Source organism: Meriones unguiculatus, chromosome 11 (assembly GCF_030254825.1).
Source record: "Meriones unguiculatus strain TT.TT164.6M chromosome 11, Bangor_MerUng_6.1, whole genome shotgun sequence".
NCBI lineage: Eukaryota > Metazoa > Chordata > Mammalia > Rodentia > Muridae > Meriones > Meriones unguiculatus.
In genome coordinates this window covers 75,197,660-75,221,043 of record NC_083359.1, presented here as the reverse complement: position 1 = coordinate 75,221,043, position 23,384 = coordinate 75,197,660, and the positions used below count along the sequence as shown (strand labels likewise).

At 47.6% G+C, this 23,384-nt stretch overlaps 2 protein-coding genes across 3 annotated transcripts; both read right to left on the bottom strand.

Annotated features, from left to right (window-relative positions):
* Positions 1-1,262: 1,262 nt before the first annotated feature.
* On the bottom strand, positions 1,263-12,403 carry Rnasel (ribonuclease L). Its single transcript, XM_021632850.2, has 8 exons — positions 11,982-12,403; positions 11,006-11,161; positions 8,699-10,241; positions 7,946-8,031; positions 6,079-6,284; positions 4,872-5,004; positions 4,136-4,269; positions 1,263-3,430 (listed from the first exon to the last, which is right to left on the bottom strand). The coding sequence occupies exons 3-8, from the start codon at positions 10,179-10,181 to the stop codon at positions 3,259-3,261; spliced, it is 2,214 nt and encodes a 737-aa protein (XP_021488525.2). The 5' UTR covers positions 10,182-10,241; positions 11,006-11,161; positions 11,982-12,403; the 3' UTR covers positions 1,263-3,258.
* Positions 12,404-18,189: 5,786 nt separating this feature from the next.
* On the bottom strand, positions 18,190-22,975 carry Rgs16 (regulator of G protein signaling 16). Of its 2 annotated transcripts, none has more exons than XM_021632891.2 (5): positions 22,787-22,975; positions 22,371-22,481; positions 21,684-21,742; positions 21,233-21,399; positions 18,190-20,028 (listed from the first exon to the last, which is right to left on the bottom strand). In XM_021632891.2, the coding sequence occupies exons 1-5, from the start codon at positions 22,828-22,830 to the stop codon at positions 19,804-19,806; spliced, it is 606 nt and encodes a 201-aa protein (XP_021488566.1). In that variant the 5' UTR covers positions 22,831-22,975; the 3' UTR covers positions 18,190-19,803. The 2 variants fall into 2 exon arrangements, with proteins under 2 accessions (XP_021488566.1, XP_021488565.1); XM_021632890.2 differs by having other exon boundaries at positions 21,684-21,745; positions 22,787-22,974.
* Between the last annotated feature and the right edge of the window lie 409 nt (positions 22,976-23,384).

Genomic DNA, 23,384 nt, shown 5'->3' with positions numbered 1-23,384 from the left:
GGTGTGGTGGTCTTCTTTTGTTGTTTCTTTAATTTTGGTATTAGAGTGATGATACCTTGATGGAAGGATTTTTAGGGTGCCCTTCTGTTTAGCAGCATAACACAGCAGACGACAAGCATGACACCAATGGGCATGCTAACTGAAAAGGGGGAAACTCGTGACGTCTCAGCCCTACACAAAGAACTACAGGTAATTGAGGAATGCTGAGATCAGGAGAAATGGTCTTCCCCAGGGAAGTGCACACCAGTTGGTTATCCAATACCAAACGGTCATCCCTGAAAACATATCTGTATCTATCTATCTATCTATCTATCTATCTATCTATCTATCTATCTATCATTTATTTATCTATCTACACGTGACATTCTATAGACTGAGCAGCATGTATTTATGTATTCAGGAATATTATGCTGCTATGTATATTGCCATATCTCTTCACAACCTCTTTTCATTTATTGATATATATCAATTATATATATTAATTGTTAATTGATATATATCTGATATTTGGTATATATTGATATTGATATAACAATTAATGAAAAAGAGGTCATGAACTTGAGAGCAAGGAGGAATATACAGAAGGGTTTGAAGGGAAGTAAAAGAAGACAGAAATGATGCACTTATAATCTCAAAAATATTTAAGTCAAACACTGATTATTTGGAGAGAATTCTTCCTGTAATATTGGTGGTGTGGGGCATTCTGTGAGAGCTGTATGACCTCTGCAGCATTTTATCCAAAGTTTTATCTAAAGAATATTTAAATTTCTATTGTCCCAAAAGAATTTTTTTATTCTTAATCAGAAAAAGTCATAGTAAAGGATACTATTTCTCTTATGAAAATGAGGTCCACTCTGTTTTCAGCAAAGCCAGGAGATGACTTTGGGCATGTGTATCCTTTCTTCTCTCCATTTACAGTCCTTGCATGTGGTATTATTTAGAGTACACGAGATAGAAAAGATAGTTTTCCTCTAACATATTCAAGAGGTGGAGCTTAGAAATTTCACCCACATAGTTTCTTGAAAGGCTAAAGCTGAAAACTCATAAGTAAAATGGTTCCACACAACAAAATTAATAATAGGGTGACTGCTTATTGCTGGATCAGGTGGGGAATTTTTGCCTCTCATTTACGGATATGTATTTAAAAAGTCTTTCTCCTTTCCTTTTATAACCAATCCTCTCAATCAAAGTACATGTATTCAAGTACTCAGGAATTGCTTGATTCATCTATTCTATCACAAGTCACTCACGCAAAGTCCAGCTTAATGAAATCGTTCAAATTTTTATTGAGTATTCTTCACACATGGACATTTTGATTGACATATCCAAGTCAGACAACAAAGCTCATTTTTAAAACCTAAAACAAGCACTCTGCTCAAAAGAAAGAAAGAGAGAGAGAGAAGAAAAGAAAAACAGAAATCTTTTAAGTCGTTAGTTTGTTTCTTTTAGAGGACCTAACTTCTTGCACCGACAGCCATCTATCCATTTCCAGATACCTCCGTTCTGGGAAGGATCTAAGATAGCATTTCATTCCCATCCCAAAGCTCTGTCTTAGTCATCACAATAGGTGAAAAGAACACTAGATTTCACACGGGAAATTCTGTCCAAATCAAGATGGTGACATCTCTATGCCATATGCCTAGAGTAAATAGAAATATTTCTAGCCTTAGTTCCTCATTACCAAAATAAAGACCATAGTGCATACCTTACAGTACTTTTTTTCCAAACAAAATTCGATTTAAAAATATGTAGATTTAGTATGTAAACTCTGAAGTACCATATAATCTATATAATATATCATCGTCACCCATGTACAGAAATGGTTCACTGATTCAGTGAGGACTTATCAAGCAGTATCACAGAGCAAACATTTTTACTAAGCAATAAAGATTCAAAAGCCCTTAGGGTAGGGCTTTGATTTGGGGGAGAAGGGGATCACAAAAGGACAAAGTGAAATCAAGCATGCGCTGAGGTAGCAATGTGTCAAAGAGCTAGAGAGAGTGCCTTAGAATGTGTGCACCATGGAGCATGGGAAATGAAGAAGAGAAGGGTCCTGAGTGAACACCAGAAGGAGCTGCTTCATTTCAGGTCCAGCATCAAGAAAACACACCCAAGTCACTCTTCTAGGAGGTGTTGCGTGCACACCACAGTCCTGGGTCCAGGGCCAGCTCAGACATGTCCCAAACCCTTCAGTTTTTCTAAACATCAGCGTCACTGATGTTTAGTCTGCATAATGTGGTGTTGGGCATCACAGAATGTTTGATAGCATCCCCGGCTCTTACTTAATGCCAGTAGTGCCGCCCCCGTTCGCCCCTCCCCCCAGCAGTGGCACTGACAAATGACCCCAACTGAGAACGATTTACTTGAAGTCACGAGAAAGCAGTGCAGGTGCTTTCAGAGGGAATGGAATTCATTTAGTTAGTACCTAGACTTATAGGTGCCCAACAAAGACAAACGACTAACCAAACCCCAAAACGACTAACCTAGAGCCCTTTTGGCATATGTTGACCTACTCGTTCTGAGCTTCATCCAAAAGAGATGCTGATTGTTTTTAACGCCCTCATGTGAGAGGCAACAATAAAAAATAAAAATAAAAATAAGAAAATAAAAAAAAGAGAGAGGTGTCTTTTTATACAGTGCTTTGCACAGGTTGTAGGATCTTGTGCAAGTCACTCGGATTCTCTACACCTCGGTTCTTTAGTGGAGATAATCAATTTTGTTTTGCAAGCTCACTGGAAGAATTAAACGAGAGAAAACATACAGCCATGGGGGTCTTGACAGTCATTTCTTTGGCGCAATTAATAATAGGAATCATGCCGATGACATGACTCAGTGGGCACAGGTGCTTGCCACTCAAGCCTCACAACATAAATTTGATCCCCGAAATCCATATAAAGGTAGAAGGAGAGAACCAGTGCCACAAAGTTGTACTAAGATTCCACATGTGGTATGTGTGGCCCCCGCCTCTCTCTCTCTCTCTCTCACACACACACACACACACACACACACACACACTAAATTTTTTTTTAATGAAATCTTAACAGAAGGCTCTCCCAATTTCATCCACTAAAATGGAATGGTATAGTTTTCACTGCTTTTGTGATTGTGCAAATGTGTGGAATTTACTGTATCAGAAACTAACACACTGGCTATCTAATTTAGCCCTCCCAAGCAACCAGGCTACTTAAGAGACCAGAGATGTGCAACTTGCCACGAACTATCCTGATTTTAAAAAGTGGTGCCTTGAACTTGCAAAACTCAGCTCTGTAGGTCCACTGGTCCTGCTGCCTCTGGCACACTGAGCCTTGGTTGGGTCTGAGGAAAATGTCTTTCATATTCTGTTTTCTTTAGTTTCTTGTACACGTAGATTACAAGATCTGGAAATGTCTTCTGAAAGTAACGACAAGGGTCTCCAAGTCTCTCCTTCATTCTGAAACAAAACACAAATAGCTCTGCCGACTGGCCCCATGCTCTTCTTCCTTAGGGTATGTGCTGGCTGCTCCCTGGACTTGATTCTGTGGCAGGAACCATAAGGACTTTGGAATCTGACAAGATGCTTTCTGACTCTTTAATAGCCGTGCGACTCAATCATTCTGAACTTGTCTGTTCATTCAGAAAAATGGTACTAACACAGGAGGACTTTCACAGGCCCTACCAAAAGATGGCCAGCTATTACAGGCTATCAGTGGGTGCTGAGAGGGAGACTCAGACTTCTCCAGGAACAAGACCCCTCGGAGACGTTCCAATCCCAAGTGATAAGCACTAACCAAATTCCCCCAAAAGCAACATGAAGCAGACTCTGCAGGTTGTACTTATAGATACATACGTGTATATGTGGCAGTAATTAAAAATGAGGTCATGAACTTGAGAGGGAGTTGAGGAGAACACAGGAAGAGGGTCTCACTCTGCAGTTCTGGCTGGCCATGGAACTTGCTGTGTAGACCAGCCTGATCTCACAGAGATCCACCTGCCTCTGCCTCCTGAGTTGTGGAAATAAAGGCATGTGCCACCACCCCCAACTTGCTTTTCTTTATCAAAGTAAGTTTTCTTCTTTCCATTTTGACAGACTCAGAATTAGATTTTCTAACTGTTCTCACTTCGCAATACAACACACAAGAATGAAAGCAATACTTACTGCTCATTTTTTTTCTCATTGATGTGTTCTCCTATATTCCGAATAAACTTCAGTAGATCACCTACAGTATCCTGATAAGCATATATACTCTTTTTATAGAAAGAATTCATTTCTGCCATAACATATTTGTCGATCTAAAAACAAAAAACAAAACGAAGTAAAACATTACCCCAAGATGTGATGACAACATAAAATAAACCCTGATGGTATGTTAATATCAGAAGTCCAAATACAAATTTGAATAAGTGCCCTCTACCAATGAACAAAACAAATAAGAACAAGTAAAGGTACATGATAATACACCACATATGCTATGCAACACAGGTCAGTTGTTGTTGTGTTTGAATGAGTTACTAATTCCCTTTCTGTCTGTACTTACCAAGCTCCCAGGAAACTGTGCCAATTAAAAACCTTTGTGGGAATGTTAACTAGTTCTAGCTACTATGAAAATCAATATTGAGGTTTCTCAAAAACTAGAACTGCATCTAACACAAGAACAGCTACAATTCTGCTGGGTATTTATCCAAAGGACTCTCGGTCAACATATCACAGGGGTATTGCAGAACTGCCCACAGTAGCCAAGACAGAAGCCAACCTAGGCCTCCTTCAATAGAGAAATGGTTAAAGCAAATGTGGTTTATGTACACAAATTTTTTTAACCATTAAGTAAGATAGCATAAGCAACATAAACTGTTACACACACTCTTCTTCCTGGACAGAAGGTAAGCGCTCATACCTTAGATCTCCACTGAACAAAGCTTCTGGAAGGTTCCAGTGTCCCAGGCTGCAGCAGTCTGAGAAGCTCACTTTGATTATTTCGTGTTTTGATGTCAGATTCATTTCCCACATTCCGAAGTGTTCTGTAGCGGCTGAGAATGACAGAATCATTGTGGTCATTCCACTTTTTCCAAAAAGAGAGAAATGATGTGCTTTGACTTTAAATGAAATTTCTGCACGATGGGAGAGGCCACCCTGTTGCCTCTCACCGGTTCTTTGGTAGTTAAAACCAGAATCCAGTAGGTTGTCACCCCTCCCGAGGACACACCACCAGCAATGCCAAAGTGAGAGAAAAGCCCAGGCCTGCTGATCCCCAGCCCTGACAGCTGCTCACACCACTCCATATGAAAGCCTGTTACACAGCAGTTCTCAACCTGTGGGTCATTGACCCCTCCAGGGGATTCAAACAACCCTTTCACAGGGGTCACAAATCAGGCATCCTGCATATCAGATATGTATGATTCTTTTGGGGAAGGAGCTCCCCTTTTCTTTTTAATTTTTTAATTTTTATTTTTTATATTAATTACAGTTTATTCACTTTGTATCCCAGCTGTAGCTTCCTCCCTCATTCCCTCCCAATCGCATCCTCCCTCCCTCATCTCCTCCCATGCCCCTCTCCAAGTCCACTGATAGGGGAGGTCCTCCTCCCCTTCTATCTGACCCTAGCTTATCAGGTCTCATCAGGACGGCCTTCACTGTCTTCCTCTGTGGCCTGGTAAGGCTGCTCTCCAAAGAGCCAGTCACTGAGTTCATGTCAGAGATAGTCCCTATTCCCCTTACTAGAGAACCCACTTGGACACTGAGCTGCCATGAGCTACATCTGAGCAGGGGTTCTAAGTTATATCCATGCATGGTCCTTGGTTGGAGTATCAGTCTCAGAAAAGACCCCTGTGCCCAGATTTTTTGGTTCTGATGCTCTCCTTGTGGAGCTCTTATCCCCTCCAGGTCTTTCTGGAGGGTCTTTCTCCCCTTTCTTTCATAAGATTCCCTGCACTCTGCCTAAAGTTTGGCTATGAGATTTAACAGTACCAAACTTACAGGTATGAAGTAGCAACAAAAAATGATTTTATGATTGGGGGTCACAACATCACAAAGGACTATATTTAAAGGTCGCAGTTAGGAAGGTTGAGAACCTCTGCTGTAACAGATACCCAAGTTCTACTTACTTCTCCCAAGTCCAAAAGAAAGGATGGCCAAGCAGGTCCCTCAAACAGTTCTTTACATTTGCTCCCGGAGAAAACAGGCATTGGATGAGGTCCCTTGTCTCCTCATCTGGCGATTCTTTAACCACCTCTTGATTATTTAACACCTTTAGTGTCTCAAAGGGTATCTCACCTTTCTTTACCATATAGAGAACCAGCCGTCCAAGGTCCTGTACAGAAGCCATAAATGAAGCAAAATTGCAATGAGTTACCTTTCTATTTGGGTAACCTTGGAAGATTTGAGGTTAATATCACCACTGTCAACTTCACTGGACAGACAGATCCGCCTAGGAGATGAGTAAAGAGCATTTCTGGGTATGCTGGTGACATTTGCAGAGAAGATTAAGATCATGAGGGCTCTGGCCAAATGGCCACTAGTGGATTCAAAATGTCAGTAGACTTATGTGGAAGTATCAGACATTACAAAGTGGGACCTGTTGGGAAGGAGTGGTTCAACAGAAGCTTGTCTTGGTGGCTGTTCCTTGCCCTGGTCCCTTCCAATTATGGCTCACCTTTGCTTCCTGCCCATGATGAGCTGCTCCAGACCTCCAGTCTGAGCTGAAACCTCCGAGACCATGACCTAAACAACCCTTCTTCATTTAGGTTCTTCTCAGAGTGACACCAAAGTAGTCAGTACAAACTGCATGGAAATGGAAGATGGAGGTATTTCAAGGAACTTGTGGGCTATATTTCTGTGGGCCGATGGTGTCATGGTTAACACCCTGACCTCTGAATCTGCAGGATTCTGGGAGAGAAAGACAAAGCTCTATGCACAAAGAGTTCTCCAAGGCCAAGAATGGCCCACATAGCTTAGGCTCCTGAAAGATAACCCTGGTCCGGAGTTATAGGATAGTCTTGTTGGCAGCAGAAGGATTCTACCTGGGTCTTGAATGTTCTGACAGAATATTGATAAGTGAAGAGAGGGAAGATGCTTTAGACAAAGGAGACGACCTTGGGACAAGCTAGGAGCTTGATCCAGCACTGTGTGAGGAGACAGATAATGGAGTCATTCCCAATCTGGTGAGACACAGTGTTAGCCCAGGGAACAGGCTTTGGTAGAGCAAATAAGTAGGCCGTGGTCAGCACAAGAGACAGGCACTCTACACACCAGGGGAGGAAGAACTGAAGTTAGGAGTCACCAAACCTGGAACCAAACAATTGCCCATTGGTTACTATCTAGGAGAGAACTGCCCAACCGTGTCTGAACAGCCTGGGAGCTTCAATACACAGGGCCTGGGTCTGTATCCTCTCAGGAGCACCAGCTCTTTTACAGCCTTAACACTTCAGCTGAGCTCTGTCTCCTTTGAGGTGAAGGCTGACTCCATTCCTCCCAGGAATTGTCCAGAGCCTCAGTATCTGCCTTTCTTTGGTGTTCTGCAGGTGAGTTTGAGTAGAGTTGAGGGCAAATCCCATTCGCTTTATCCTTAGGCAGAAAAATATTTGCAGAAGGAACTTTTGAGGTATTCAGAAATGCCTTCTCGGCGTCTTTGAAGAAAAGGCATCCTTTCTTTAGTTACTTATTTAGCTAGTGGGAGAAGAAGGGAAATGCTAGAGATTTTTTTTTAAGGGGGGAAGGAATGACCACAGTGGAAGGCAACTCCACACCAGCCCAGCTGTTATAACTACTCCTCTGCCTAGTGAACGTTCTCCTGCAGGAAAGACACACGGAAACGCCACTGTATGCAACGGAGAGAGGAAAGTGGACAGATAGAGGAAGCCTTGGGAAGTCTTTCCTTTCCGGTTCAAAGAAGTCCTCTAACTAACCACAGGAAGTGAAGTGAACAAATAAGGAAGCACAGAAAAGAAAAGTTAGCTAGGCCACAAAAATTACCTCCAAGTCTCTCTCGAGCATCTGTGAATCTCCCTTCCACTGAACACTCTGATCAAAATCTGCCAGGCGAAGATCTTTCTTGGAATCTAAGAAACAGTTTCAGAGGTGCATAAAAAAAATATTCTCTATGGTATGATAGTCAAATCATTTAAATATATTAACAACATGTTATACAATTTATCATCTCTGAAGATTAATAATAATTCTATTTCCTCATATCCAGCCTCTTTTGATCTGTCAAGAGCAGGACACACATTTTATTTTTTTACAAGATGGACAGCAGGAAAAGATGAGGGTGAAGTTAACCAGCTCTCCATTGACAGAGCTCTGGGGACACACCACAGGAAAGGGGCTGGTGGCCATAGTTAAGGTTACACCCTATGGCTAACTAACAACTAACCAACAAGGTTCTGGGTCTAAGGATGTCTTGGCATTGATTTCCATCCAGTTAAGCCCACGGGCCCCAAGCTACTCTGGTACTTTAGGACACCATCATGGGTCACAGATGTGCTGGTTCTCTGTCCCCTTCAGGTCCTTCCTTCATCTTGAAGAAGCCAATGAGTCCCCAGAAAGAGGAATGAAAAAAATTATTTAAAAGTTGGGAATGAGATCTAAAGATGGGTAATTCAGGAATTTCGCCTACAAGCTGTGACCCCTGGCTAGTCTCCATGACTTTTAGAAATAAATCTCCATTCATTACAAATCTCTGTGATCTGTCATAGCCACACATAAAAGACTACCACAAGGCCTCACCTAGCAAGATGTTTTGTGGCCCCAAATCCTGATGGGAGAATCCATGCGAATGTAGTTTTTGAACAGCCTCAAATAGAGACAACAGGACACTGCGGGCAAACTTATCTTCCCCGTTCTCCACAGGTTCCTCTCTGGGTTTACCCAGGAACTCTTCCAGTGAACACTCACACAGGGACACACACACATATAAGCAGCCCTTGTTGGTCTCCCTTCCGTAGAAAGTCACAAAGTTACTGGGGTCAGGGCAGCCCTCCAGACAAGAGAGTTCCGTATGTGCCCGGGAGCTGCCCTCCCAGAAGACCTTCACGGCCACCTCTCGGTTGTCATAGATCCCTAGATAGACGCCCCCTTCAGAAGTGCAAGCAATTTTAAAGTCGTCGTCCAAAAAGATCTTGAGCTTGCCAATCATGGGTCGAGGCATACTGTGGAGTCTTTTCAAGGCATCCCCCCAGCGTGAACTGTGAGGCGACCAGACTTCAACAGGAGGGCTCGGGCGCTCACTAGCTCCATAGTGGAGAAGAAGCTGTACAAGGGAATGGTCGTAATTGCGCCTGGCTATCGCAACAAGATCCCCATGCTTCGTGTCGGCCCCCTTTTCACACAGCAGCCGGGCGATTTCCTTCAGTTTCTTCTCGACGGCGATTAGCAGAGCTGTGTTGCCCTTGCTGTCCCTGTCATCGACGTTTATGCCTTCCTGAGCCAGGAGCATCTTCACCAAGCCTGTGCGCTTCTCTTCCACGGCCGAGATCAGGGGCGTCTTCCCTCCCTCTCCTCTCGCGTTCACGTCAGCCCCGTGCCGAAGCAGAAGGTGAGTAACCTCCTCCACGTTTTCACCGTCGTGGTTGAGCAGAGTGCGGATCAAGGCGTTCCTGCCCATGTTGTCCCGAGCGTCGGCCTCGGCCCCCATGTCGTTGAGAAGGATACGCAAGACTTCTGTGTGGCCGTTTTCGGCCGCACTCATGAGCGCTGTGGCCCCTCCTTGCTTGAGTCGCACCTTGTCCCCCTTCGTCTCCCGTCTCAAATTCACATTGGCTCCCTTAGCAAAAAGGAACCTTAAGGCTTCGACTCTACCGTACTCGGCAGCTTCCATGAAAGCCGTGAAGCCATTGTGGTCACACTCGTTGACATCTGCACCCTCGGAGAGGAAGATCTCGAGCAGGCTCACGTCTCCACGGATCCCAGCGACGATGAAGGGAGTGGCCCCGTTCTTCTTCCTCCGATGAGGGTCAGCACCGTGACGAAGCAGGAGCCGCACAATGTCTACCCTGCCAGACTGCACTGCGTTGTGCAGAGGGGTCCAGCCCCCAGCGTCCTCCTGGACATTGACATCGGCCCCTTGTTCCAGCAGTTGCTGGATCCTGGCAACGTCTCCCTGTTGAACAGCTTCAATCAACAAATGGCCGTCTCTGCCAGGGGTCCCCTGACCGCTTGATGATATGAGTCCATCCGGGGGTGCGCTGTGTGTGTGATCCTGGGTCTCCATGACAGTCAGTGCCAGCGGCTAACACTTTCAGCCTTTGTGCTCTGTCTTCTGACCTCTCACCTGGACACGAGTGGGGGGTGGGGGGTGGAAGAGTTGTCATCTCAGACAGGAAAAATTCTCCCGGCTCAGAACTCAGCTTTACCTGCATGTAGCCTTTTCTAAGCACGCCTGCTGGCTTAATTAAGCATTTCTAGATTGTAGACTGTTGTGAGTCTATGTAAATTTAAAGAAAAGACACCAGTACTCCACAGTCCCTCTCCCTCAAAGCAACTGCTATCAAGATTTAGTATTTGTGTACAGATTAATTAATTAATTAATTTATTTATTTATTTATTTATTTATTTATTGGCTGGATCAAGCCAAGTGACTCTGCACTTACATGTGCTAATTTCAATTTTCTAATCTTGAATATTTTAGTATCTGTAACAATATTTTCAAAATTTTAAAAAATCTTAAAACAATTCTGAATGACGTTGAGGAAACTTAGCTCATTTTTTTATTTTTTAATCTCTTTTTTTTCTTTATTAATTACACTTTATTCACTTTGTATCCCCCCTGTGGTTCCCTCCCTCCTCCCGTTCCAATCCCTCCCTTCCTCCACCCTCTGCATGCATGCCCCTCCCCAAGTCCACTGATAGGGGAGGACTTCTTTTCCTTCCTTCTGATCCTAGTCAATTAGGTCTCATCAGGAGTGGCTGCATTGTCTTTTAGCTCATTTTTTATCTGGTTTTCCTGTTGCAGATTTCTTACAATAGAAGTCCTAAAATTTCACGATTAGTCACGAAAACTAAGTACTTTTATCAATATTCTGTAAACGTACTTACCTAGTAATTGGCAGCTTCTGGGGTAGGGGAAGGGCAAGCAAGCTCCCTCAAGAGGAAAAGTGTATTTTACCCAAATGCCTTTATCCCAGGTGAGGCTGGTCACAGCACACTCGCTGCGGTGCTCCCTATGTCTGTTCTCTTCATGCTCCTGCGCGTCTTTATTGAGGTAGTCACAGGGAGGAAAATGTGAACTATTAACTCAACTTTGAGTTTCTGGGTGTGCAACTCCTGACTGTCACTTCCTCATCGTGTACTCCTAAACCTCTGACTCACAATTTTGTTTCCTCAACGGAGGACAAGAAACAGGGTCCTTGAAGACAGTGAGTTAGGCAGTGTGGCAAATATTGGGCATTGGATGAACGGCAGAACTAATTATGCCTCTGTGGAAAAATATATATATATATATATGTATATTTGTAGCGAATACTCTTCCCTGAATTCATGTGCCCTACAGCAAGTGTCATTTAGCCCAGGGACATCATTCAGCTTTAGGTTCAGATCCAGCTCAGTCGTCAGGCACCCCTTGTTAACCGGAACATCTGAAGAGCTGTATTTGCTACAAAACACACAAAGCCTCCTTCTTTGAGGTCTATATATACAGCATAGCTTTGTTGTCCAACCCGTTTGTGTAACCTGCCCTAACTGCCCCTGGCTCTGTGTTGGGTGTCATGTATGGCGTGGAAGAGGAGAGAAAATCCGGGAAAGCTGGGAGGAGCCGCCCAGTCCGGAACAGAACGCCGCAGCTTCCCAACCTGCATTCACTTTCGTTTTCTCCCTCCTGCTTCCAGACCTGCCTCAGAAGCAGAGCGCGTAAATGAACGGTATGAACCGTGACAGAACCTTAGGAGGAAGGAAGGGCTCAGGGCCACAGGGCTGCTGTCCCGGTCTCCTAATCCTCCAGATCGTTTCGTCCCCTCCCCCATCCCAGCAAGAAACAACCCACAGCCACTGCCCGCTCTCCTGCAGTCCGGTGTACCTTCCAAACTCTCTCAACAGCCATTCCTTTGGCGGCAGCAACAATCTCTCAAGACCAGCCCCTAGAAGAAACAGTCCTTGCGCTATCAGGGCGGAGCCAAGAAAGGAGCAAGAAAACGAAAGAACAGAAGGTGTGGGCCCCAGGGTCGGCCCAGGCACCACCTGAGCATCACGGAGGAACACAAGGGCTCTAGCCTGACCACGAAGGACAGACTTGACAGGCATCCCAGTGCTCGCCTTTGGGGTTGTAGGATCCAGCTTCACCCATCACTCTGTGTCTTCTCGGTAATCACAAATGCCCTGTTCTTGGAGAGAAACAGGGAAAATAGGCACAGAGTCCACGAAGCAGTCAGCGACTGCTTGGCAGCACAGTTGGTCGCCTGTGGGGAGGGTGATGCTTGCGGTCCAGCCGCTTACCCCACAAGCCGGAAGCTCTGTGCGGAGCTTGCTCCTTACCGGGAGCACGGAAATCCTAAGCAATCACACAGCTGGCCGAGGAGGAACAGTGGGCTTATGTACACGGAGGGTGTCTGGGCAGGCTGGTGGAGGCCAGGAGGCTTTGTGGTATCAGTTCTCTCCTTCCACCTGTACATGGTTCCAGAGCTCAAATTCGGGTTACCAGGCTTGTCTGGCAAACACCTCTACCTGCTGAGTCTCTATCTGGCCCTATAAATAATTAAAAAAAAATTGTAGCATATAATAAGATGTCCACGTATGGCATAGTCCCTGACAGTCCCTATTCCTACAGGCTCCATAACTGCGGTCTTCTTCTGCCTCAATGCAATCTGTCTTAGTGTGTGCTATTGTGTTACCTGAAGAGATGATAGTAACAAGGATTGTGGTGGTGGTGGTGGTGGTGGTGGTGGTGGTGGTGGTGGTGGTGGTAGGCATTCAAAGGCCCTGAAATGGAAACAGGCCTGGTGTAATCAAGGAGCAGCTTACAGACCAGTGAGGCTTCGTGGAGTTACAAGCCACCTAGGGCCTGAGGGGCCCTTGTAAGGACTTCCGGATTCGTTCTGAACAAGATGGACTTGGGGCACCTCTGTCCTCAGGTAATAAACCACAACCAAACTTAAACTCGGGAAAGCTTATCAGTGTACTTTCCTAAGGGTTAGCAGAGTCTCAGCCCATCACTGCAGGCAAGCTTCCGCCGGTTTCTGGTGGTTGGCTGACAGGCCAAGCTATCAGGAGGCATGCCTTCACTATGCTTCATTTCCATTTTCTGTGGTCAGCTGCCTAGTCTCCTCTGTCGTGGTGGTAAGACACTGGCTAAAAGCAGCTTGGAGAGGGAGGCTTTATTTGGCCTGCAGGCTACATATTCCATCATCGAAGGTAGCCAAAGCAGAACTCGAGGCAGGAACTGACGGAGAGACCCTGGCAGATGGTGTTCACTGGCTTGTTCCCCGTGGCCTGCTCAGCGTGTTTTCCTTGTACAACGCAGGACCACCTGCTCAGACGTGCCGCCACCACGCTGACCATTAACTACGAAAATGTCCCACAGACATGCAAACAGGCCAAACTGATGGGGGCCTTTCCCCCTCTGACATTTCCTCTTCCGGGTGGCTCCCGCTTGTATCTAGTTGCCAGAAACTAACCAGCTGTCTGACCACGGCTACGGGCTGGAGTTCATCTGAAATTGTTCCGGTTTTGACGCAAACCATTTCTGACTCAGCTGAGCATTGCTAAGAGGAGTTGTCTGAAGCGGAGACTGTTAGAATTATGCAGGCAGTGTCAGCCGGGAGCAGGGTGGGGCATAGAGGTAGCAGGTCGTGTTAGCTTGTCCTGAGCAGACGGTGTGACGAAGGCACTGGAGAATGCTGACTCCTCTCCCCACCCAGAGCAGCTTGTGCCGAGGTCCCGCGAGCGGAAGCCCTGGAGCGGAAGACCAGGGGCTCGTCTGTCGGTAAGAAGTTGCTACAACTAGGGAGAACTCAGCCCAGAAACCACTGAGCAGCTTAGAGGAAATCCGAGCCTTGGTTAATGGGTCCTGACGGGTTTGGACTGTGTCGGGGGATCTGGAGTGCAAGGAAATAAAGGTCCACGCGCAACTGGACGCTGTTTGGAAGCAAGAGAAGTTTCACGATGGCCGCTCTGACCCTTGTTTTCTAGGAACTCGAGCAAAGAGGAGCTAGACTGACGAGGAAGCAGCAGTCACTCAGGTTGGCCAGCAGAGGGCAACGTTCAGCTACTTTTGTGGTGACAGGGACTCCGGCACTCTGGTGTTTGGCTCTAGCGAGCAGTTCCCTTGTTTTTGTCCTGTCCCCCCCCCCCCCCGACAGTGCACAGGGCATGACGTCTCTAATTGCTGCTGACGGTCTACGAGACTGTCTCTGTCTGGGGGAGACGCTTCATACAGCCGCTGAGCAGAGAGTTGCCAGGGCTGTTTTGCTCACAGTGTGTATTTTCACTCATATTTAGGGATGGGCCAAAGATGACACTTTGGAGAATAAGTTCCACTTGCAAAAGAAGCCAGCTAAATTTCACTTCTTCCTTGTGGCACCTTCTTCCCGGAGAAGAGTTTTTTAAAACACCCAGGCCAGACCCGGGAGTCCTTGCAGATCTAACCGACTTGTAAGAGGTGAAGCTGGCACACTGATTTCTTCTTCTTATTATTTTTTTAATGATTTCCAAACCCCATTTCTAAATGTGATTTGAGGCCACTTATACTAGAAACCATGCGGATAATAAAACTCTAAACGATTAACACAGGAATAAGAGACTCTGTGACTAAGAGAGGAAAGCAAGCATTGGGTTCCAGCAGAAAACTCAACGCTGGATCAAGGCCAGGGCGGGAAATGAAAGTCAGCCCTGTGAGGAAAACTTTCCAGCTGTCCTATCCCATGAACACGAAAGAAATGGCATTTGGCACCAGTGGCCTCCTTGGGAAGGGAGGATAACCAATAAGTATGGAGGAGGCTCGGTGGGCCGTCAAGCCTAAGACATGAACCATGACCTACTTCCCCTGGACCATCATAACTAAGAGACACGAGGAGGAGATGGCCTGAGAGGAAGACAGACTCGCAGCACCTTGTGGCGGGAGAATCGACCAATTCACAGCCCTTGCATGGGGTTAAAGCTTTACAAAAGGAATAATTTACCAAGAGTAGAGAAGAGGCCTAGCAGCAAGTGGGAAGCCTGGACTGGAGACACGGAGAGAAAACCCAAGGCCAATGCAAATGGAGTGACCTAGCCCCCTTCCTCCTGACCCACTTCCCACACTCAAGATGTGAAAACCGTGGTATTCTTAGTCGTTTGACCTAAAAGAACATCGGACTGCAGCACTTGACTTTGAGCTCACTACCAGACATGCACTTAGCTTACCAAGAACCTGGGATCTTGGGTAGGAGGCAATGGGGTAAAGTGGAATCAATAGAATGCTGGCATTCCCCCTATCAGGAATGTGCAAATACTCTGGACAGGCTTACTATGCAGCAAAAGCTAACTGGTGCAGCTGTCTTCTACCTCTTCACAGTTGAGTGGTTTGTTTACATTTTCTGCCATCGGGGAGATAGAAAGACCTGGGGAGAACAGGAGCTCCACAAGGAGAGCAGCAGAACCAAAAAATCTGGCCACAGGGGTCTTTTCTGAGACTGATTCTCCAACCAAGGACCATGCATGGACATAACCTAGAACCCCTGCTCAGATGTAGCCCATGGCAACTCAGTATCCCAGAGGGTTCCCTAGTAAAGGGAACAGGGACTATCTCTGACATGAACTCAGTGGCTGGCTCTTTGATCACCTCCCCCTGAGGGGGGAGCAGATTTACCAGGCCACAGAGGAAGACAATGCATCCAGTCCTGATGAAATCTGATAAGCTAGGGTCAGATGGAAGGGGAGGAGGATCTCCCCTCTCAGTGGACTTAGAGAGGGGACATGAGAGATGAGGGAAGGAGGGTGGGACTGGGAGGGAATGAGGGAGGGGGCTACAGCTGGGATACAAAGTGAATATAACTAATTAATTAATATTAAAATAATAATTTAATTAATATAAAAATAATAATTTAATAAAAATTTTCTGCCATCTATATTAGTGGTATAGGATTCTTACAAGAATTACAGGAATTTACATATGTAAAATGTTTAAAGCGGTGTCTGCCACACACAAGTATTTGCTATTTCTTGAGCATGCTACCAAGCCATCTCATACACACTTTTCACGAATTTTCCATCATCCCAAAAGCACGTTGGAGACAATACTATGTATAGCCAACGTTTTATAATACAAAGCAAGTGTCTGAGAAATTGAGTATACCGATGAATGAGCCGCAGATTTTAAAATCGACAGTCTAGCTTTACTCGAAGTCTAAGTCATTGTCCAAGCCAGTGATTGTACAGATACTCTGAGATGCCACCTTGATTGGATCTGATATTAGCAAAGAAAAAAACCTCTGGGTGGGTCTCTGAGAGTGTTTCCTGGGAGGTTTGACTGAAGAGTAAAGCTCCTCCCCTCCCCTGGAAGTAGGCTTCATCTTCTAGCTGAGGATTCTGGTCGGGAGAGAGCTGCAGGCTTTGCCTGCCGGCCTTTCTCCTGCAGGTGCGCGCAGCTCCTCTGTGCCACAGCACCGAAGCCCCTAGCATCTCTCACCCTTTGGACTGACCGCTCCTCAGATATTTAACTTGAGGCTTCCCTTTCTTCTCCTGGACCAATTTCAGGCATTCCACCTTCATCGTATTACCTAGATTCAGGACCTCATAGTCCCTGGACTCCTGAGCAATCTCTTTACCTAAGACCTTCCAGATTGGAAGTTAATTTTTAGCCCTAAAGAACTAAGGGAATCTTGGCTTAACTCCTCTACACACTAACAGTGTTAGCAACTGTGTTACTAATTCCGATTTCATCAAATTTTTTTGTGTGTTCACCAAATGAATTAATAAACCGAACAAATTCTAGGCATTATTTAGAATTGCATGGAAAAAAAAAAAAAGCTTTATAAAACAATGGAAGTTTGGGCTGGAGAAGTAGCTCATCGGTTAAGAACACATCTGCTCTTCTAGGGAATCCAAGTCTGGTTCCCAGCACCCACAGTGAATGCCTCACAGGCACCTGTAATCCCAGCTCCAGGCGCCTATATTCATGGACACATACTCCACACACACACATATGTGACATAGCACCGAAGCCGCTTGCATCTCTTCTCTCACACACACACATATGCATATATCTATGACCCATATATATATATATATATATGTATGTATGTATGTATGCATTATATGTACATATATACATTCAGTGTACATATATACATATATGCATTCTGTATTAGTCAGACTAACCTAAGAAAGAGCTTGCACTATCATGGCCACAGGGGGGCAGCAGAGGGTACAGGAGGAGCTGGCCTTCTCCACCATGGAAGCAACCATTCTGGCCTCGGTTTGAGGGGCTGTTGTGTTCTCTGTGACAGACCAGTTAACGCCTCCCACCTTACCTTTCTTCATCTGGGATTCTGGAACGCTCCAACAGCATATAAAATATATAGAAAACTGGGAACAAGGGCATGCTTAAATCAGGGCTCTGTCATCTGGCAAAGGGAGGGGATGACCCGTGGCGGCATTTAGGAATCGCCACATTTTCATTTGTGCAAACATCTACCCAAGTAGACAATGGAGACATGGGGTCTCCTGGCTGGCAGGTAGCTCCTGTAAATTGCCCTCTGACCTCCACATGCATGACATGGCACGGCATGCATACACACAGAATGAACACATTCACACATACACACACACACCGAAATGTTTCTTTGTACCCTGGCACTTCCGTCTTCCTTCCATGCTTGGTCATGGTCCTCTCTGGCCACCTCACACAGATCAGTGTCCCCACAGTAACAGGTAAGTAGAACACCACATAAAAAAAATTGTTTTTCCTTCCTTTGAATCAGCATCTCACTACGTAACCTACGTCAAGTCTCTCCCAAGAGCTGGGATTGCAGGCATTCACTTCCGCGTGCCTGGCCAAGACCATCTTTTTGGGTAATGAAACGAAGAGTGGGATTTCAGGCACAAGGTACCCAGAAGGCAATGGGCAGAGGGCATTCTGCTCCTTGCAGATTGCGCACCCGAAAAGCCTTTTCAAACCCAGCTCAACCCTTGAATGCTTCACCCACCCAACCCTGCACCTCTGCCCTACAGACTCCCCAGAGGTCTGTGACGTAACAGGCTCTCCATACTTCCCGCTTCTTCTCAGCCACACAGTCCTTGGAAACAGGATGTTATATCTGAGTTTTATTTTCATTTGTTTTTTTTACAAGAATATAACATGCTCAAACAGAAAACAAACAAACAAACAAAAAACAGGGATTCCAGACACCGCTGATCAAGGAACCCAGCTCCCTTTTTAACAATAAATAAATATTAAAATGGCGGCCCTCAGTGGCTTGCAGAGGTAGAGTCTGGCGGGGAAGAGGCTCAGTCAGGCAGCGGCTCCCACTGAGCTTCTCCAAGACAGGCAAACAAATCTCAATAAATAACAGGGGCGACGAAGGCAGCTGTGTCTGTCAGCACAACACCATGTAACAATGTACTACACTTAAAAAAAGTTTTCTCCTGGAGAAGCCTCAAGTGCAGAGAGAACCGTGTTGGCGACCCGGGGCTCCACTGCCTTCTCAGTCTCTGGTGCTGGAAGTCCAGACTGGGAGTGTTTGTTCAGTAAGACCCAGAGGTGATGGGCCCTACCCTTCCAAGCTCCCCACCCCACCCCCTGGCCGCACGGCCAGTGGCTGCTCCAGAGCTTTCTTGGTCCCTGGCCTATCTCCGCCCTAACTCCAGTGGGCTTCTCTTGTCTACAGGAAAGGAACGCAAGGCTCCCCTTCCACAGGGGTGGGGGTGGAGGGCATCTCTTGTTCCCATTCTCATATGCACAAAGAAGAACTGATTTGATTTCAGCTGGGCTCCTCCTACAGATGGATTTTCTTTGACCTTCTCTCCCTTGTTCAGTTGCTGGACATGAGTGCTTGCTCAGTTGCTGGACATGAGTGCTGGCCCCGGTGCCCAAAGCGTCCTTCCTCCCACAGCCTCCTCTAAGACTCGATCTTCCAAGGCATCACGGGGCCCAGTGAGGCTCCTCAGTCAGCCCTGTTCACAGGTAGACCCTGCTGAAAATGTAAGGTCAGGGGGCCACCCACAGAAGGCCACCAAGAGCACCCAGCCTAGGGTCACATGAGCAAAATGGCTTTTCGGGGCTCATCACTGACCTGGAAAGGGGCTCACAGGCCAGTTTTTTGAGGTATAGAAACGTCACTTGGGGCAAGAATCATACTGACTCATGAACACCCCCCGTTAAGACTGCAAGAACGAACACAGGAATGTTAAGAAGCCTAAGCTAAGGGATGCTGGATGTCTTGGGAAGGCGAAGGAAGGAGAGGAAGGCTCCACAAACACGGCTTTCTCTAGGCCCAGTCCAGGAATGAGGACATCAAGACTGGACCAGACCCAACTGTCTTGCCGCTTTGGTTCTCTCCGGCTCCTGCTCTCAAGGCCCCCAGCCACCCCCGCACTCCTTTGTGTGTACCTCGATGAGGGGAACATCCCTGCTGTGCCACCATTCCTCCCTTCCCTACACACCCCACACAGCCTCGTGGTCAGCCCTCAGCCCCGGGTCCTGGAAGGAAGTGAGGAGCCCCTCCCACACTGAGCCCACCGCGGTTATCTGGAGGAGAGTTCTTCACACCCAGGCTGCAGGGACCACCCGTCCCTTCACTGTTCTCTCGTCCCTTCACTGTCCTCTCGCACTTGCTGGACAGGACATGCCTTCCAGGCGGGGCAGCTGCTTCAGGGACGGGCGACTCCACCTCTCTTCCCACTGGCTTCTCTCTCACTGTGAAGGCTCAAGTGTGTGAAGGCTCAGCAGCCTGGCTGCTGCTGGATGCAGGGGATGAGGTGGCGGAGGCTTGGGCAGCCAGGTCCCGGTAAGCAGGTGACTTGAGGAAGCGCGGATAGGAGTCCTTCTCCATCAAGGTCCGGGTCTTCCCCTGAGCCACATCGAAGCAGCTGGCAGTGGCTGCCTGTAGGTTTGTCTTGGTCAGCTCCCGGGTCTCGTGATCTATGTTCACCTGTGGGGAGCAGGGCAAGCACAAAGGTGAGTGTGTGGAAAGGTAGGGCTGAAGAAGGTGTTGGATGCCCCCCTCCCAGCTGCCATTCTGGTGATGCAATATAGGAATTTTGGGGTGGACCTATACCCTCTATAATAGCAGCGGGCGCTCTTAACCACTGAGCCATCTCTCCAGCCCTGCTAGCCAGCCTTTCTGCTCTGGGACCTTCCCCATAGACCCTGGGCTTGGTCCTCTGATCTTTACCGATCAACCTGAGGCTGACTCTGCGAAGCCAGAAGCATCGCGCTCCTCCGCTCTCATAACCCCGATTCAAGTCACCTCTGTGCTGGATCTGAGCAATATTCCTAACTGGCTCTCTCCTCCCCTCACTCCAGCTGTGCTCACAGCTGCACCCACAGCCGCTACACTGAGCCGCCTCCGTCTGGAAGCACCTTAGTTTCCTCCCCCTGTCATTCAAAAGAAAAGCTAGACTGACCACTTCTGGCCATCAGCCATATGCATGACCTCACCTCCTACTGTCTCCCTGGTCCCTGTGGCAGGATGTCCTTCCCTCTCTCCATCCTTACAACCCTCTGCTTTGTTTCACCCACTTCCTGACTCCCACTGTGTGCTTTGTTCGTATCCCACCTCATACTGAACTGGTTACTGACATCTTCTCCTATTAGACTATAGTTCCATTAGAATTTGTTTTGTTCATTGACATATCCTTTGAATTAGTAAAAACCTCCTTGCAAGTAAGTGATAATAAATGTTTCCAGAACAGTGTGAAATAAATAGAAGCAGCCGGAAAACAAGATACAAAAGCATGGCATTATTGAGGTGTGTCCACCAGATGGCGCCATTGTTACTGTGATGGCACCTCCGGAAGGAAAAGCTGAATTTGTGTGTGTGGGGGGGGGGAGCCTCAAGAGGTGGAGGCAGCTTAACCAGAGGCCTGAGCCAGGTTACCCAAACTTCTTTCCTCCAGCTGATGTGCCAGGGTTCTAAAAAAAAAATAACTAATTTACAAATGTAGGTATGGAGAGAAGGCAAAAAGCCTGCTGCCCTGTACTGGGCCACCGTGAGTCACAGACTTTAGAGTGGCTACTGATGCCAGATCCTTCTGTAACCAAGAAGACTGCTGTGCTGCAAAACCTGAGCCTTCCCTCGCTGGCCCCCAGTGGCCCCGGTTCTCAGCTGGGAAGAGGCAGTCAGGGTCACTGACCTCTTTAGGGGCTTCACTTCGGATGTATTCATCAAAGATGCGGTGAGCCCTGGAGGCCAGCTTGGTGGCTGATCGTATTTTCTTGAACTCCTCGCAGGCCAGCCAGAACTCCAGGTTCTCCTCGCTGAACTCCGTCTTCAGGAAGGCGTGGAAGGCCGCCACCCCATCTGGTTGTGGGAAGGGGAGGAAGGAGACAGGTCAGACTAGGGGACAGCTGGGAATAAAGGAAGAAAAGACAGCCATTGCCATTAATGGCTCTATTTTTAGAATGTAATTTTCCCGAACAAGGCTCTGCCTTTGTGTTTCGAACAGAGGCTTTCACACTGGGGGACCGGGGTCGTTATTACTACTACTATTATTTCCCTCCGTGCTTTTCAGCATCCCTGGGACAAGCTCCAGGCACGTGAGCACGCACGTGCCTTTCACAGACAGACAACAGGGTCCTACTTACTTTTACTGCTCAGCAACAGATCAAAAGACTCTCTCCATCCCAGCACATCTTCTGAAAAGCTTCTGTCAAGAAAGGAGGCGGGGGAGAGCAGAGATTTTTTTTTTAATTATTATTATTATTACTTTTAAATCAACCAACAAGAGCATAGCACGCATCCTAGGCAGAGGCGGATATTACCAAAACTAAGCACTCAGACACATACAGAGGAAGCAGTGACTGTCTATAAGGAGCAGCTGCAGTGGCCGATGCTAGGGACCCGTTAGTCTCCGGCCGGGATCTCCAAAGCCCCCTCCTTTGGAACCGAAACCGACTTTATTCCACGCATTCTTGTTTTGCACACCTCTCCAATGGAGCAGGGGCTAGCCGAGAACCTGCTACGCCTGGCATTCAAGAAAAGGGGGCTTCTAGGCTGCTCACTGAACGGAAGCGGACCCTGTCCCGGCCCTGGATTCAAGCGCAATGACACCTCCAGGTGAAAGCCTGCAGCCACCTGCTGGGGTCTGCAAAAGCTGCATTCTACTACCTCCTCCGAGGAGCCCGGCAGCCACAGCATGGCAGCAAGGAGTCTCGCTAAAATCTCCAGAGACGGTGGCTTAGGGCCACCCCGCTTCTCTCCTCCTGTTTCACCTCTCAGGCTCCCCCCCCCCCCCGCGAGAGCCCCTGGGCTGGAGAGACAACCCGACTCACCTCTCTTTGCAGTGTTTACTGGCCCACTCGAACTTGCCAAGGCCCCCAGATTCGGAGCTCAGCTCTGACTTATGAAGAAAGATCCCCAGACGTGTCTTGAACTCTTTGGCTCTGAAAGACAAGTCAGGAACGTGTAAGGATTCTGTTTGCTCTGCCAGCACAGGGGCGTCTGTGGGAGCCCCCCCCCCAAGAACTAACTCCACCCTCTAAAGTTCAGCCCCGAGAAACCTGGGGACACTCAATCATCCCCAAGGCCCTGAGCGCTTTTCTCATTCGTGTCTTCAAGTCCCAGGCCACCACAAGCAGCGTTTGGGCTGTGCCCTGAGAGGTCTTAACACTCTGGGGTCCCGCCCCGCTGTCCTGTCTCCCCGAGGTCCCACACCTGGGGTTGGGTGGATTCGGGACCGCTGTCTTACCTCTCCAGGCAGGTGTTGGGGAAGGTGGCGAGGGTGCGGCACATGCTTGCGGGCGCGGGGCAGCACGTCGTGGGGAGGATGGTGGCGCGCTCCGCGGGACCCTGGAGGGCGACCAGGGAAAAGCGAGGACCTTCCAAGTACCGGCCGGCGCAGATGGGGTCGGAAGAGATACACGCGCCCGGCCCGTGGCTGCTACAGCTTTTATCTCCGAGGGGGCGGGGCGGGGCCGAGCGTCCCCGGCCAATGAGAGAGTGGGGCTGAGCGTTGCGAGGGAGGAGGTGGGACGCAGAGGGGCGGGGCGCCACTGGCAGCCCCCAGGGCCTCCTCCCCAGCGCAGGGGGCTGTCCCCACCCCTGAGACTTGGGGTGCCAGGAGAGGAGAAAGGCTTGAAGACGAGCCGTACGCCCACAGCTTGCCAGGAAAAAAAAGAAAGAAAGAAAGAAAAGAAAAGAAAACCGCAGACCTCTTGTAAAAAAAAAAAAAAAAAAAGGAGGGAAGCAATTCAGAAGTGTCAGGAGGGGGTTTGTGGGGGTGCCGGGTCCAAGGAGGACAGCAGCGCAGGGTGCATTCCAAGAAAAAGTGCATCACCATTATTCTG